Source organism: Cyanidioschyzon merolae, chromosome 11, assembly GCF_000091205.1.
Source record: "Cyanidioschyzon merolae strain 10D DNA, chromosome 11, complete genome".
Taxonomy (NCBI): Eukaryota; Rhodophyta; class Bangiophyceae; order Cyanidiales; family Cyanidiaceae; genus Cyanidioschyzon; species Cyanidioschyzon merolae.
The window spans coordinates 448,363-463,892 of record NC_010137.1 but is presented as its reverse complement, the minus strand read 5'-3'; the positions used below and the strand labels follow the sequence as shown (position 1 = coordinate 463,892).

The window sequence follows — 15,530 nt, the reverse complement described above, 5'->3', positions numbered from 1 at the left end:
TAAACTTCAGTTTGTACACCCCAGTTACTCGAGTGCATCCGTTTCCTTCCATACAGACATGGATCTAGTCGATCGGCAGCAGTGGCAGCAGAACGATTTTCCCGCACTGTAGAACTTTAAGTCTATTGCACCGTAACCGATTTCGCCAAATTGCGTGGTTGATCCACATTTAAACCTCGCGCAACTGCGAGATGATAGGCAATCAACTGCATTGGAACGATGTTCACGACACCTTGGAGGCAGTCTGCAGTGTGCGGAACTTCAAGCGTGGTACCAACACCTAAGCCCTGAAAGAAATGGCCGTCGCCCTCGCTGCATACAACAATCATGCGCTGTGGGTTTCCACGCGCCAGAAGCTGGTGCACCGCGTTACAGATCGCCTCATAGCCGTTATCGCGAGTCGCAAAGACTATCATTGGCATTTCCTGATCGATTAGAGCCAGGGGTCCATGCTTCAGTTCGCCTGCGTGAATACCCTCGGTGTGAATATAACTGACCTCTTTGATTTTGAGTGCTGCCTCAAGACACGTAGCGTACTGGTACCCACGACCGCACACTAGAATGGATACCGCGTCCCGCAAGACCCCTACAGCCAACATTCTCAACTTATCATTCAGCATCAGCACCCGTTCAATTGCGGTTGGCAACGCGGCAAGTCCGTCAATAATCTCTCTTCGCCGAGTTTGCTTGCTCAAACGATCAGCGCTCAGCAAAAGCGCGATCATAATAATAGCGACGATCTGCGAAGTATACGATTTCGTGGATGCGACTCCAATCTCGCAACCCGCATTCAGGTGGACACCGCAATCCGTTATGCGGGCGATAGCAGACCCGACGACGTTGACAACACCGACTGTTAGTGCATGTCGTCGTTTGGCGTACCGGAGTGCCTCAAGGGTGTCTGCCGTCTCCCCGGATTGGCTTACGAAAACGCAAACGTCGGAGCGAAAGAGCGGACAAGCGCGATCCAAAAAATCGCTGGACAGCTCCACGGAGACGGGAAGTTCGGTCAGCTGTTCGACAAGTTGCCGACATGCAAGTGCCGCATGGTAGCTGGTTCCACAACCCACAAATATCAAGCGGTTACTGCGAACAAGGTCATCGAGGCGTTCGCGTAAGCCACCGAGCAGTACAGTTCCCGTCGCGGGTTGCACGCGGCCGCGCATTGTTCCTCGGATGCTCTCAGGCTGTTCAAAGATCTCTTTCAGCATAAAATGCTCGAAGCGACCACGTTCAATCTGTTCCAACTCTATATCAAGTGTACAAAGCGCACGTGTTTGCGTCAACAGCGACTGCGATTCCGCATCTAGAAAAGAAAAGATATCCACCGATCCGTCTGCGCTGGCATGGACGACATCGTTATCTTCAAGCACAACCACTTCACGGGTATGTTCCACAAGTGCGCTCACATCTGATGCAAAAAAGAGCTCTACACCCCCCGCTCTTTCGCCCATTCCTGAGTCCGGTGCCGATGTACTAGTATTGAAGCTGAATCCGTGCGGCAGTTCACAGTCGAGATTCACTTGTGCGACTTTGAAATCGATCGAGTGGCGACGCGGGGTCCGGCGACGGAAGCACCTACCTCCAGTACTCTTGGCGACGCTGCCTGAAGATGCCGGTTCTAGTCCGTCACGTTGTCGGGCAGCGGCCACAGCAGAGGATTCAAAGCGTCCATTCGCGGTCGCCGTTTCTGCTGCGGACATCGCCGCTCGCGTCGTTCCTTCGCTCTCCACTGCACCTGGTGTCGATGCTGGCGATCTTGAAGCATCAGTTTTTGCCGGCTCGCTGTGCTGGACGAGGTGTACCTGTTCGCCGTCATGGTACGCGATCCCGAGCACGAGTGGAGAACCACGCTTGCACGCAACCAGCTCGCCAGGAAAGAACTGTGATCGAATCGCTAACGCATACGCTCCTTCCAGTTCGTGCATCATGAGCATCACGAGCCTTGGGAAAGAGACTGTATCGCACACAGCTTTCATCTCTAGATAGAGGTGTTTCAGAAGCACTGCAACGACTTCGGTGTCAGTTTCCGAGACAAACTGGTAGCCGCGTTTCCCGAGAACCTGCTTCAGCGCAGCATAGTTGGTGATTATTCCATTATGCACCACGAGAAACTCGTTTTCAGGTCCCGAAGCCTGTGGATGACTATTCTCGACGCTGGGGGCGCCGTGCGTTGCCCAACGCGTATGCGCCAGACCCACGTGCTGCCTGACCTTGAAGTTCGGACTCGAGCGCAACGCCGTTGCTACTTGTTCCGCCAGACAGCCCACGCTGCCAGGTCCTTTGATCACCAAAGGCTTACGCTCGCCAGTTGAAGGATTTACAATATCGTCCAACGCGATCCCAGCCGAGTCGTAGCCACGGTACTCTAAGCGCCGTAACCCGTTCACCAGCACTGCAGCGATGTCGTCTCGGGAGCGCTCCACTCCGTAGACCACATAGGCAAATATGCCACACATTTGCGTCAAACTCGAGCGTATATGCTGGTGCTCGGAGTTCTCGACTGTGGGCAGGTACCTGTTCAACGCTGGCACGACACCACTGGGGCCTTGCGGCACCGTTCCAAACTATTTCCAAAAGTAGATAGACCTTAAGAATGAATCCGTTTTGCAGTCGAACGGGTGTGCGGCCGCGCCAAAGCCTGCATCGAATGCACCGGGCGGAATAGGAAAACAACAAAACAAACCAGTCACAAACTATTTATCAAAGAACAACTATCTTAAAGCCCCACACATTACGTCCGCCTAAGAGGTCTAGTTTTACCGGAGGAGCTCTGAAAGTGGGTTAAACCGAGGTGTTTGGGCGACTGGGAAGGAAGCCCACGCCAGGGACCTTGACCGCAACGAACGGAGGGTAGAAGGCAGCAGCAGCAGAGAATGTTGAAGGGAATTCTGAGTAGTTATCCGCTGCTCTAGAATCGACGCTGCAAGTTCGGGCGCAAATCCTGTACCCATCCTCGAGATCGGGCTCAGTTTTACCTCCTACCTTGGGTACCTACCTCAACTCTGGAAACAATCTCGGCGGATACTTCGGAAGACAGCTGGCGGTATGTTCGCGGTAGAAGCTGGAACAAGCGACTTGCCCGCCGATGTGTTTGGGGAGCGGATACGAAGCCGCTGAAAGGGTAATTCGTAGACTGTTCCCAGTAATTGAGGGGAGCTTCACGCGTCCGGCAAGATAAAGGTCGCATTCGAATCGACCTTGACTATTGTACTTCTGATTCTACGCTTGTGCTGCGGCAGACACTCAGTGAACGAGTGGAATGCAGGAGGCAATTGTGGCATGTACGCTCACACACCCCATGGAGCGTGCGTCTAAATCGACGACGTACCTCTGGAGTACCGCAGCGCTATTCCTATTCACTTATGCGCTACGACTCGATAGGTTTCGCATCATGGAATATTTGCGGGATAGCCTCGGTATTGAACTACGAGATAACGAATTATCAGTACATTAACGAAGAAGAGACACGAATAGAGGACTCTGCAATAGCGAAAGAGACCCAACGGGATACGGAGAAGGAGGCACAGAAACCTCATGATCCACCTAGATGCAAAATAACCAGAGAATTTAGCTCAGGAAAGAGCCCGAAGAAGACGAGGAAGACCGACAAGAAAAAACAGAAGAAGAGAAAGAAGACCCCCCCCCAAACGAGCCCATCATGAGTGATCCCCTGAAAGAGTGCCCCAGCTGGAACTCAAGAAAGCCGTCGCCAAACCCAGGCACCTACTCACAGCGCTGAAGATCCGAAAAGCCGTGCATGCAAATCTTTAGACCAATTGGCACGCGAGTTTGTAGATGGGAATAAGAAGACTGCCAGAGAACTGGGACTGCTTGCACCAGAACACAACAGTTGCAAACCTCAGTACCTGAAACGACGTACCAAAACTCGGATTGATGAATGCCATCGACTCAATAAGAACGTCAACCGCACCGCCATACGCACCAACGCCGGAGACAAGGAAGCGAAGGCAGCGCTACTGGCGCTACAGGCGCAACATGAAGAAGCTATCAAAAAAAAGAAGAAACTTTCCAGAGAAGACAAACGAGAGGATCGAAGCCGCAAAATCGCCGCCCTGGCGAAATCTATGCTAGAGAGCACCAGCGAAGATGAAACCCCAGGCTACATTCGATCGAGACTCGACCCACCGAAAAAGTGCTTGGGGCTCACACCAATCGTTTATGAGGAAGCGCTGAGGACGGAGAGTGCCTCAGTGAATGAGGCCTGGACGGACCACGGGCCAGAGCTGCATGAAGACGCAACTGGGCACTGCCAAAACCGAATCTATCGGCACCAATATGCTGCAGAACTACGGCGCCTCGAACCGGTACCGGAATGGAACGACCCAATCTTCTGGCCTGAATCTGTTCGGACCCTGCTATGCTCAAGCAACCGCAAAACACCTGGCATCGGCGGCATCGCGGCGGAGTGGATGAAACTGGCGACCCCAAAAGACGGGACAACAGGGACACTATCGATACCAGATGAACCTGACACAATCTTATGCAAACGCCTTCTGGAGCTCATTCAACGCATGTTTGAAGAAGCGTGCATCCCAGATGTACGGAGGACTGCCGAGGTCGTACCGATCCTCAAAAAGGACTCCCACACAGACATGAACATCTACCGGACTATGCGCCTCATCCCGTCAATCATGAAGCTACTTTGCGCCATTCCCACGAACCGGATCCAGAGAGGCCTCCAGGAACGCAAGTTCTTCGCCCCAGAACAGGCTGGATTCCGGAGCCACGAGGAGTGCATGAGCCATACCCTGACCCTAACTGAAGTGGTGCAACGTTGCTCGATTAGCGGCCAACAACCAGCTTACGTATGCTTCACCGACTTTCAAAAGGCCTTGGACACGGTCCCGCACGAGGCTCCATTTCTGAAGATGGAACGAGCCGGAGTCTCCGGAAAGTGCTTAGCGTTCTTCCGTGCGCTCTATGCAGACTCATGGATGCGCATCCGACTGGGCGACTGCTCAAGAACCCCTTCCATAAGAATCCACCGTGGACTGCGACAGGGCGACCCCGCATCCCCGCTCCTTTTCAACATCTTCATCAACGATCTGCTGAACAACTGCAGACAATTCGCGGCTGAGGCGCCGTGGATAGACTGTGGAGATGTCCGGTGAGGAGCCCTCACATAGAAACCGCCTCGCAGGCCGTCTAGTTGCGGACGATGTCGTGCTGTTGGCACCCGCCCCGGAAACGCTTGCGGGTAGCATGGAACAAGTCAGCGCCTGGACCGATCGCTGAGAGATGAGCATAGGAGCATCGAAGTGCGGCGTCATGGTCATCCATGGAGACTCGCAGAGCATTCGCAATCGCTCGTGGCGGTTGCAGAATCAGGAAATTCCAATCGTGGAAAAAGATCGCTACCCGGGGGTCTGTCTCACGCCGACGCTCGACGAAAAGGCACACATCGACGAGATGATCGCCAAGATGCATAGACGTATAGCGATCGCAGGCCCATTCTTATCCGACCCCTCTATCTGCATAGCAATCCGTACCAGCGCACTAAGGATGTGTATCATCCAGCCTGCGACCTGGGGTGCTGAATGGTGCGGCATGAAGCACCCAAATGCCTCACGTCTGCAGACAGCCGCCAACAGGGCAATGCGACTCGTTGTTGTTGTTGGATGCTCAGTGCAGAGCAGAGCGACCAACCCGCTGACACTCGGACTTGAACTCCAAATACTCTCGATATAAGCGATAGCAGCAGGCTGCCGGGCATGTATACGGGCCAAAGGGCCCACTATGCGCACCTGGTTCAGTCGGAGTTTCATGAAGACCCCAACCCACCGCAAGAACACTTGGATGAAATCGACGCAGATTTCGGTGAAGCGCCTCTCAGGCGAAAACACGCTACCCAATCGTTCCCCAGAAATATAGAATTCTCCCGTCACCTGAAGCGAAAGGTCCAAACACCAATATGGGAACGTAGACACGGTACCAGTCGCGCGAGTAACGCCGGCTTGACTCTATACCGGAACTACAACCTAGCATACACATGCAAGCACTGGTGGGAGACGCTGGAGTTCCCGGGACTTGCTCGAGGTACCCAGTGGCTGGCCAAAATGCGCGTTGGTGGCTTCTGGCTACCAGCACCGGCTCTAAGCCGCATAGGAACACTGGAATCGCACTGGGAGTCACACTGTCCCTGCTGTGGAAACGAGAACCCCGAGACGCTGACATAGTTAGGCTTACAGTGCCCGCGCTGGAAACACGAGCGCAGCGAGCTCCTTGGAGGACAGCAGCAGCTGGGCATCACCTTGATAGCCAAAGGCCGGACACACACTTTGAGTGTAGCACTGGCAACTGATGGCCCGCTAACGGAGCCTCAGCGCTCATTAGTGGCGAACAAACTCACATGCTACCTTCTAGAAAGAAGGGTCCAGCGAATCGGATGCGCACACGGGCTCAGTGCGCTTTCTGCGTCTACCCACTGTGGTGGGTGTCAAGCAGAAACCCGCATTGCCAACCGACAACAACGCACTCCATGCATGATCACGAAGGAGAGAGGCGGCTCCCAGGATATATCCTAACAGCCAAGTTTCTCCAGCGTGTCGTGCAGCGAAGACAAGCCTGCATCCGCAGACTGTCCGAGCACAGACAGACAATGAGACCCGATTCTACGCCGGGTGAACCACGCCTCGAGCTGACGCCCTCTGTGGTACGGCAACGCCGTTCTGTCTCTATGAATTATCTGCTCCAGCGGTTCAGGCCCAGAGGCGGATACGGAACTGCAGGTACTAGGCACACACGATAGGACGTATGAAACGACCAGAATATCCGAGGAAAATTCTGGGTAGCGTAACTTGGAGGTAGGGGGTTGATGGATATCTCACCTCGCACTGAAAAAAACAAAAAAGTAAGAAAAGAACTAGCGCACAATCGGAGAACGATAGGCTAAGTAAACGTTTTGTCAATGAAAAAAATCAATGTCAGGAGATGTGCGGTGCTGGAGACGAGACCTCCAGCATGGACAAGACAGAACTTTGTTGGACAACCTCTCAAAGTCGAACTATATGAGAAAAAGTTTGAAGCAGTAGTAGTTGGCCGGTCCAAAAGGCGAGGGGGCGTCTGCACGTCAATCGGAGACTTCTTGTCTAGGGCGCTGTCGTCGCCACTACGGTACACGGTCGGCGTCGTTCGAGTTTAGAACGGCGTTTGGCCGCGCGTTCTGGAACTGCGCGGACCAATAAGCTGCAGTCCTTGTCGTCAGTGCCTCTGTCCACAAGCTTAGACAGCGGGCTACTGCCGCGCGACTGCGGCTGCTCCAGGAGCGCACCACCGGGCATGCACTCGAGAGGCGAGGAAGAGTACGGCGCTCTGGGTGTGGAAAAGAATCCAAAAAAGACACTGTTTTTCAAACGATTCAACTCAGTGGCGAAACATGCTCGGCAATTTTCGTACTCATTCACTGCTGGAGCAGTCTCTGGAATGGTGAACACGTTGGTGCTCAGTCCGTTGGACGTGGTACGTACGCGCATGCAAGTGGGAAGTTTTGGGAACACCGCACACGCGCTGCGTACGGGTAGCGGTCTGGAGCTCCGTCATTTTCGGGATGTTTTTCGTGCCACGTTTCGTACGGAGGGTATCGGTGGTTTCTACCGCGGCTTAACTGCATCGCTTATGGCGTTCATGCCGAACTGGGCGATTTACTTCTCGCTGTACGAGCAACTTCGGGGAACGCTTCTGGAGCAGTGGTCGAAGAATCCGCCAAAACGGTCTCGACTCGGGGCGAACCTGTTTCCCAGCAGAGGTCTGTCAAAGGACATGCTGGCCTCGATGATGGCTAGTATGGGCGCTGGTGCTGCGACGGCTCTGCTTTGCTCACCGCTTTGGGTTGTGAAAACGCGCATGCAAGCTGAGGTTGTCCTACCGGGATCAGTTCCCCGATATCGGAACCCGCTTGAATGCCTGCGCCGAATTGCTCGCGAGGAGGGCCTCGCCGCGCTCTATCGCGGCCTGACCCCGAGTCTCCTAGGTCTGATTCATGTCGCTGTCCAGTTCCCGCTATACGAAGCACTCAAGCGCAGCTGGGTTGTAAGCCGACCGCGCTCCAAAGAACCTGGGGCCAGCACATCTGCGCTAACGGAGGCGCGCCCACCAGTATGGCGAATCATGGTCGCCTCGTCGGTCAGCAAAATTGTCGCCAGCGCTGTAGCGTATCCCCATGAGGTCATTCGAAGCCGCTTGCAAATGATATCCATATTGTCAGTAGAGAGCGGTATACCACCACCAGAACCGTTCCTTAATCGAACCGCGAAAGGTATCGGTACCGAGCCTGTGCGAATGCTACGGCTTGTGCGCTACATGCTTAAGGAAGAGGGTATCAGCGCGTTTTATCGGGGTATCGGGGCAACGCTTTTCCGCACCTTGCCGGCAACTGTTCTGACCTTTGTCACTTACGAACTGTGCAAAACTTTCCTGGAGGAGCGCGCACAAGAATCGTCGTTGGTGTAGGTTTCGGACCATGCGTCCGAACGGGTGCCTGACGCGCAGCGGGATCCCCTGCTGTATCCCCATGGGGCGCCATTCGTCGAATCCTCTATCCTGGACATAACTGTACATAAAAGTATGGACTAGGACAATGCATGGATCCACCCGCGCAGCCGCTGCCGATCGCATCTCGGGCGGAGGCGGCGCTCGCCAGCAGTGCGGCCTCGCTAGGCCCTTCGCGCACGTTCGGGACAGATGCCCGCAACGCGCTGTACAGGCCGCGTCACCCGCGGATCTTTGTTCTCTGGCGAGTCATTCCAGGGCGGGTGTGCCTCGACGCAGCAGCGTTGCTAGTGCACCATCCGACACGTTTGAGGTCGATTGAATGTCGTCCATTGAGGAAATATATCGCTCTATACCCCCGGTAACACGAACGTATGTGACGTTGGCTGTGTTGACGACGCTGGGGTGCGCGCTGGAAGTTGTATCACCGCTGAAACTGTACTTGTCGTGGACGCGAATTCCTGTTCAGCCGTGGCGGTTGCTCACGAATTTTACGTTTTTCGGACCGTCGATATCATTGGACTTTATATTTCACGTATTTTTTCTTGCTCGGTATAGTCGTTTGCTGGAAGAGACGACGTTTCGCGGTCGCTCTGCAGACTACGCCTGGTTCCTCCTGGTCTGTGGGACCTTACTAACCTTGACAGCACCCTTCGTGAATGTATTGTTTATGGGTCCGTCCCTAACGTTCGCCATGGTTTACCTGTGGTCAAGACGGAACGAGAGTGTTTCTTTGAGTTTCCTGGGGTTGGTGAACTTTTCAGCACCGTTTCTTCCGTGGTTGCTGTTGCTGTTCACGGTTCTTTTCGGGGCGTCAGCGACCGTCGATCTGCTTGGTATTGCCGTGGGCCATGTATACTATTTCCTGTCTGATGTATACCCATCTCTGACGGGATGCCGCCTTCTTGAGACACCGCGCTGGTTCGCGGCATTCTTCGGCCCGGCTGACTTAACAGTGCCGTTTGCAGATGCTGCGGCCCCCTTACGAACGTGAACGAGAGCCCCCCGCAGCTGTCTCGCCTATGCGTTCGTGTCACGATAAAGCGACCAGCGATAGGCGGATACTAGCCTAGAATCTGTGGAGCGTGGCATTGCGGACGGGTACCGCGGTGCCGCCCCCGACGTCCTCTAAGGACGCGGTCGCTTGATCGAATCAGCGGGCTTGTTCGGGGCTGCTCATTTAGCCGTGTTACGACATGTCGCGTCATACCGAAAAATTCGCACATACATGAACCTCGAACGCTTCTTTTTGGGCAGAGAGCTGCGAATCCGCTTGAACTCCCATAAATCTATGTATATCATCCCACAGAGTGTGTAACGCGGGCAGCGACAACCATTAGTCGCTGCATATTGGATATCTGCGCCCGCGCAAGTTCGCCTCAGTAGGGGCGCTATCGATGCCTGGCATTTGCGGACGCACATGCACTGGACCCGCGCGTAAGCGTCAGGCAAAGACGTTCTGTCTCCGTGCAGCGTACCATGGAATGTACGAAATCACCATTATCTCCGAGGGAAGGACGGGTGGACTCTCGGTCTTCGTAACCGCTCTGTCAATCAGAAAAGCATAGGTCACGCACGCCCGGCACCATCAGATAACACGTATCGATAGGCCACACAGAAACGCCACCGCTTTCGAGACCTCAAGAGACAAAAGCACGCAGTCCAACTTTTGTATCAAAAGGATTTCCCTTTACTATACACTCTTCGCTCATATAGCTTGCAGCTAGGTATCCGAACTAGTCCTCGGCACCGCCGAATGATACTTCCCGTAAATAGACGCTCTTCGGGAGTCCACCGCTCCAGTAGGCACCGGGAACAGTTCCCTATACAACCATTTCACTATCCCCGCCCACATCCGCTATTTGACGCTGTTTCTCTTGAACTACCCAAGCAACAATCTCTTTTCGGGTACCTCCAAGCCAAGGATAACATATCAGCGCCTCAGCGTTTTCGCGCCTGTCTCAACAGATTCCATGAAAACTTCTGGTTTGCGTCGGGCGCTAGACAGAGAAAGCGAGCGCCGCTCGCGCCAATTTCGAGATCGCGCCTCGACCAGCGACCGGCCAGCTTCACTGGAAAACAACAGTGCGTCAACCAGCGACGCTCAACGACTCCCTAACAAACCTAGGAGACAAGCTACACACCGGAAACACTCACAACTTGAATAACAGTTTTCCTCCTTTCATTGAGCGTTCTATCTTTGTTGCTTTCGTAGTTATCGTGTTGAGCTCGAATTGGACTCTGTGCGTACTGGACACGTTCGAATGCCATGAGTGCGCCCGAGTCTGCGAGAACGTGTGCAGCGTCTGCGGAGGCGCTCTTTGCGCTCTTTGACCTGCAGGTATCCGAAGCGGCGACGCCGTATCCGTTCCTCTATGCGGTTCGTGAGCAGCAAGAACGACACCAGGAGCGAAGTCAGCTGCACGTGTCGTCACCAGGGCGGGGCGCGGCTCCAGCGCAGACAAACGAGCACCAGACCGACAGCGTGGTCTTCGAGTTTCAAAAGGCGCCCTCACAAGAGGACTTTATACGAGGCTCGCTCTATGGGCAGCGGTTCCGCTTGACTCGTATTGTTGAAACGTGTCAAAGAGCTGGGCTCAGTCTTTCCTTGAAGGAACCTCATGCCTGGACCATGCGAGTGCTCAAGGATTTCATTTGCTTGCAGCTAGACCTCAAATCCTTGCTTTCGGACGACTTTGCGCTTGAGCTTTTGATCGGTGGGCGTTTGGTTCCGCTTTCCTTGCCCTTACTTGCAGTTATTCGCTCTATAGAAGCCGCCACCAGCACTATCGTGGTCATTTATCGGTTGGCAGGTCTTGATGGCGAGGCAACTGAGCCGCACTTTACGGTCGAAACTGCAAAGCCACCGGCCGAAGACGCTTCTGGCACGGCAGCAAGATCAAATCCATCCCGCGTGGTCCGACGGCTCCTTTTCAAAAGCTTTGTTCGGGGCGGTGGGCTGGAACACGTCGTGCGACTCATACCGCTCGCACCGTCTGCGGCTATTCACCAGCTGGTAGCCCTTTTTGATATGGAAGCGTCGGATGATAGCCATCGCAGCAGCACACATCAGGTATCGGTCAAGGAGTCGGAGCTGGCAAGATGTTGGTCGGCATGTCTAGATACGGCCCGACGGCAGCGTCTTACAAACGAGGCGTTCCTCGCTGCTGCGCAGCTAGCGGCACGAGGCTCCCCGGAACTTGCCGCAATAGCCAACCAATTGCTGGACCTGCTGGCGAAACAGCTGACACCGTTGGAGGCACGACAGCAGGACACCAGCTGCTCGCCCTGTGCGTCCGCGATATGTGAACAGGCGAGTCTGTGGTTGCGACGCTCGACGCCTCGGCAACAGCAACAGCAACAGAAGCAACCGCCCGCGCGAGATCATCGCAGCTGCACGGGATTAACTGGGGCGTTTTCGGGTGCGCAGGACGCCCCCACTGCCGAGAAAGAACGCCTGTGGCTTCGTTTGCTGGCGCGTTTCGGGGACGTCCCGACGGTGCTTACCGCATTGCGTCTTCCACTTACGTCGGCTGTATCAATAGCATCCGAGCACTGGCCGAAGACGGCCGTACGACAATGCGGCATCATGCTGAGCTTCCTCCCGCGTGGCGATCTGTGGAACGCCCTCGATACTTGCGGCTTTATCGCGTGGTGCCAACAGACCCTGCAGGATCTCATGTCAGCCGTGCGTACTGACGTGAAGACCGGCTCCTCAAATGGCACCGAGCAGGTGCCGCATCAGAGGCTGCCACCAGCGTCCACACAACCGACTGGATCACAGACAGCAACAAGGGCGCTGCAATCCGGAAGCACAGAGATTCGTATCGAGGACCTATGTCGCTTTCTCCAGCTGGCGGTGACGAGTGCACCAGCTGAGCTCCAAAAGCGCCTAGGGCATTTCCCGAACTCTGTCCAAGTAGCGAGCAGCCTCATCCAGCTTGCTAGACAGCCAAGTAGCATCGGGAACGCTGCGGAGGACCTTATCGAGGCCATCAACCGGGTCGGCGGTCCCGGATCACAGCACCTTCATGATGCTGCAGCGCTTTTGCAGAGCACTCGGCGCCAGGCGGCGCTCCTTGCTCGTCAGCGAGCAACGCAAGCGATACAGCGTCAAATAGATGCACTCTGTCAACGCCCGGAGGCGGCAGCATGTCGCAACGAAAGCAGTGCGGCAGCCGAAACCTGTGTCTTCTGTCGAGAAACGAATACGCTCGATACATCTGACGCGCTTGGTGCCTATGTGGTGCTCCAGGCACTAGACCTCTCTCGGAACTGGAGGATGCTTCGGCGCCAAAGCGCTGTTCATGGTCACATATCGAGCGCTAATGCAGTCGAGGCAGCAGTGCACATCGAGCCGTTGTGGGTATTCTCGATGAGCACGGCGGGATTGTCGGTAGCGCACGAGTCCTGTCATCGCCGAGCATTGCAAAACGATGCGCGCGCTCTCGCAGCATACCTAGCGTTGGTACAGTCATGTGCTTGCGGCCCAGTCGACAGCAAGACGGCGAAGACGATTGTTCTGTTCCCGCTCTGCGTTCAGGGGCAGCGTACCAACGCGCAAGATATGCTTCAGAATCTGGTAAGCAGCGTCGAGAAGATGTATCCTACGGCACCGTTTTACCCGGATGCTCAGCGTGGAGCTGTCCTCAGATCCCCGCTGCGAATACGTGCGTTGCTGCTCGCTAGTTTAGCACTGTTCCTCTACCAGATGGGACCGGAATCAGTCGCAGATGCGACTAGTACTGTGGGCAGCGCGCCACATCCAGCAGCGAAAACGGCATCACAGGGGCAGCAACGGTGGCGTCCACCAGCCGAGAAAGCGCTTTCCCTTTTACCCCACTGGGTTGCAGCGATTTTGGAGTTATCCAGTACGCTGACATCGTCCAATGCAGCAGCACAGAACGCTGCTCGAGGCGAAACGACGCTAAGCGCGATCGAGCTCCTAGAAGCGGACCTTCTTTGTGCCGAGGTCGAGCCGCAGAGCAACGCGCCATTCAGTTGGTCTGCTTCACTGCAGAAGTTTTTCTGTGAACTGGGACAGCTGGTGTTCGAATCCAAATCGAATTCGTTGCGAGTCGGTGAGCGACTAGCGCCCGCATGGGCACACGTCGCTCCGCCTGACAGAGCGTCTGTCTTCGAGGCGTGCACGCCCGAGGAGCCGTCACCCCTAGCGGCTCCAGGCTGGACGCATACGCTTTCGGACGACAAGTCAGTGAACAAGCCGCTTTGGCCTCTATGGATTGGTTTGGCGTGTTGCCTCGTCTACTTGACGCGTGCTTCATGGCAACAAGTCAGGCCGCATGTGGAGGCAGCGGCACAGCACTGGGCAAGCGAAAAGCCGCGCTTAGCGGTTGCTCTGGCGCTAACAGACGCCTGGATTCATGACTGGCGAGCAGAGCGTCATGATGATGGCGTGTTTCTGGAGTGGTTACGCCAACACGTCTCTGCGGAACGAGTTGCGCAACTGCATGCGACACTCGATCACAGTGTTGGTCACCTGGCGCTGTAAAGCGCTGGACACTTGCGTCGAGGAACTTCCGTGGCGATTCGGATACCGGATAGGTTTCTCTTGTATATCTTGTACGAATGAATCATGGAACGTGATGATCGTCGATGAAATCTGCCCGAGAAAATCATTTTCGATGGACACATACTGGGTTCTAGTCTCGCTGGCCATCTGAAACGTACCGCACCAGTGCCTCGCTCCGTGCGAGTTCGCAATCTTCTCTGTCTTGGCCACTGGTTTTGTTGCATCGTGCGTCTTCAGCGCTTCAGTACAATGCTTACACCGAGTACCAAAAAATGCTCTCTAAATCACGCTAAACATAAACTTGGTGGACGCTCCAGAGGCACAACGCTGTCCCGCCTACTGATCAAGGCGCTCACGATTCGGCGAAGAAAGCGCTTGCTTGTATTGTCGCCGGTAGCATCGCACCATAGGAAGTGTCTCAAAGTCGGCTGCTTCTTCGAATGACGGTCGATCAAGCTACAGCGCACCCTCTCATCCGGCGGTCTCTGTTTCACACGCTTCTTCTCCTTTACCAGTTTCAGCGTGCACCCGCGCTCATGGTGCATATCCATCCTTCTGGACGTATCGATAAGCACTCTAGGGATCCGATTCCTGCACTCGTTGCACGGACTCGTCGAAGTTGCAGGAGTGCCGCAGTTGCGTACTAGAAAACGCCCAGCGCCACGGACTACCACCATACGACGCGTACTATCGGCCGTATCGCTTTCCACCTCGTCGAACAGCTTTGCGAGTGCTCGCTCGTTGCCATCAAATAACCGAAACCTTCGACATCCATAGCACCATCTCGTGTACCACTGCCAACGTTCATCCGCATAAGCCTCGTAGACGATCAGGTGCGCTCTGACTGAACCGCACAAAGCATTCCGCACTGCACGATATGGTGTTCCGAGCACAGGACACCTCGTGACACGCTCACTGGACTTGTTGACATGTCTCCTGCCGTGCATGATACCCGCATCTCGATGTTATGGATTCTTGGAAACGTTCACGAGCTTCGAATGCTTTCCATTCGGATCATTGGCTCCCTCCTCCTGAGTTTGAGACACGGCACCGGCGATGTCGGTTTTCAACACGGGATGCACGCCCACGGCAGCGTCTTTCGCTTTTTCATGTGCTTTGAAAGGTTAAATGCGAGTCCCTGTGTTTGACTCAGGCCTAGTTTTCACAAAGTGCGTACAAATATAGATGCCGTCGTTCTCCATCATCCCTATAAACAACAAAACTTGAACGGGAACTTCCGATGTTCCTCGTAAAGCTGCTCATAAATATCATACTTGCTCGCAGAGCCAGGCTTCTTCTTCTCCGTCTCCTTTACTGGACGCAGTTGCCTGGATGGAATCGCTATCATCCTTATGCAATTTCCTTGAGATTCAGACGCAATTAAAGATCCGTAGCACTGAAACTGGCCTTTTTCATCGATGTATACCACATTCCCCAGGTAAATCGTCTTGGACACCTCCGTCGCGACTAGGCGCGCGGACCGAGG

At 54.8% G+C, this 15,530-nt stretch overlaps 5 protein-coding genes and 1 non-coding gene across 6 annotated transcripts, besides 1 other annotated feature; 4 read left to right on the top strand and 2 right to left on the bottom strand.

Annotated features, from left to right (window-relative positions):
* Window positions 1-122: 122 nt before the first annotated feature.
* Window positions 123-2,459, bottom strand: CYME_CMK166C (glucosamine--fructose-6-phosphate aminotransferase; the record flags this gene model as incomplete). Its single annotated transcript, XM_005536516.1, has 1 exon — window positions 123-2,459. The coding sequence occupies one exon, from the start codon at window positions 2,457-2,459 to the stop codon at window positions 123-125; it is 2,337 nt and encodes a 778-aa protein (XP_005536573.1).
* A 1,629-nt stretch (window positions 2,460-4,088) lies between these two features.
* CYME_CMK165C (retroelement, alive) lies at window positions 4,089-5,135 on the top strand (the record flags this gene model as incomplete). Its single annotated transcript, XM_005536515.1, has 1 exon — window positions 4,089-5,135. One exon carries the CDS (start codon window positions 4,089-4,091, stop codon window positions 5,133-5,135), a length of 1,047 nt encoding a protein of 348 aa, XP_005536572.1.
* A 2,167-nt stretch (window positions 5,136-7,302) lies between these two features.
* CYME_CMK164C (similar to mitochondrial carrier protein) lies at window positions 7,303-8,472 on the top strand (the record flags this gene model as incomplete). Its single annotated transcript, XM_005536514.1, has 1 exon — window positions 7,303-8,472. The coding sequence occupies one exon, from the start codon at window positions 7,303-7,305 to the stop codon at window positions 8,470-8,472; it is 1,170 nt and encodes a 389-aa protein (XP_005536571.1).
* Window positions 8,473-8,833: 361 nt separating this feature from the next.
* On the top strand, window positions 8,834-9,505 carry CYME_CMK163C (hypothetical protein, conserved; the record flags this gene model as incomplete). The annotated part of the gene is made up of 1 exon (XM_005536513.1): window positions 8,834-9,505. The coding sequence occupies one exon, from the start codon at window positions 8,834-8,836 to the stop codon at window positions 9,503-9,505; it is 672 nt and encodes a 223-aa protein (XP_005536570.1).
* Window positions 9,173-10,486: a sequence feature (possible transcribed region).
* Window positions 10,487-10,780: 294 nt separating this feature from the next.
* Window positions 10,781-14,023, top strand: CYME_CMK161C (hypothetical protein; the record flags this gene model as incomplete). The annotated part of the gene is made up of 1 exon (XM_005536512.1): window positions 10,781-14,023. One exon carries the CDS (start codon window positions 10,781-10,783, stop codon window positions 14,021-14,023), a length of 3,243 nt encoding a protein of 1,080 aa, XP_005536569.1.
* Window positions 13,114-14,886, bottom strand: CYME_CMK160T. Its single transcript, XR_002461384.1, has one exon. It is a non-coding gene; the product is annotated as a hypothetical transcript (transcript).
* Window positions 14,887-15,530: the final 644 nt, after the last annotated feature.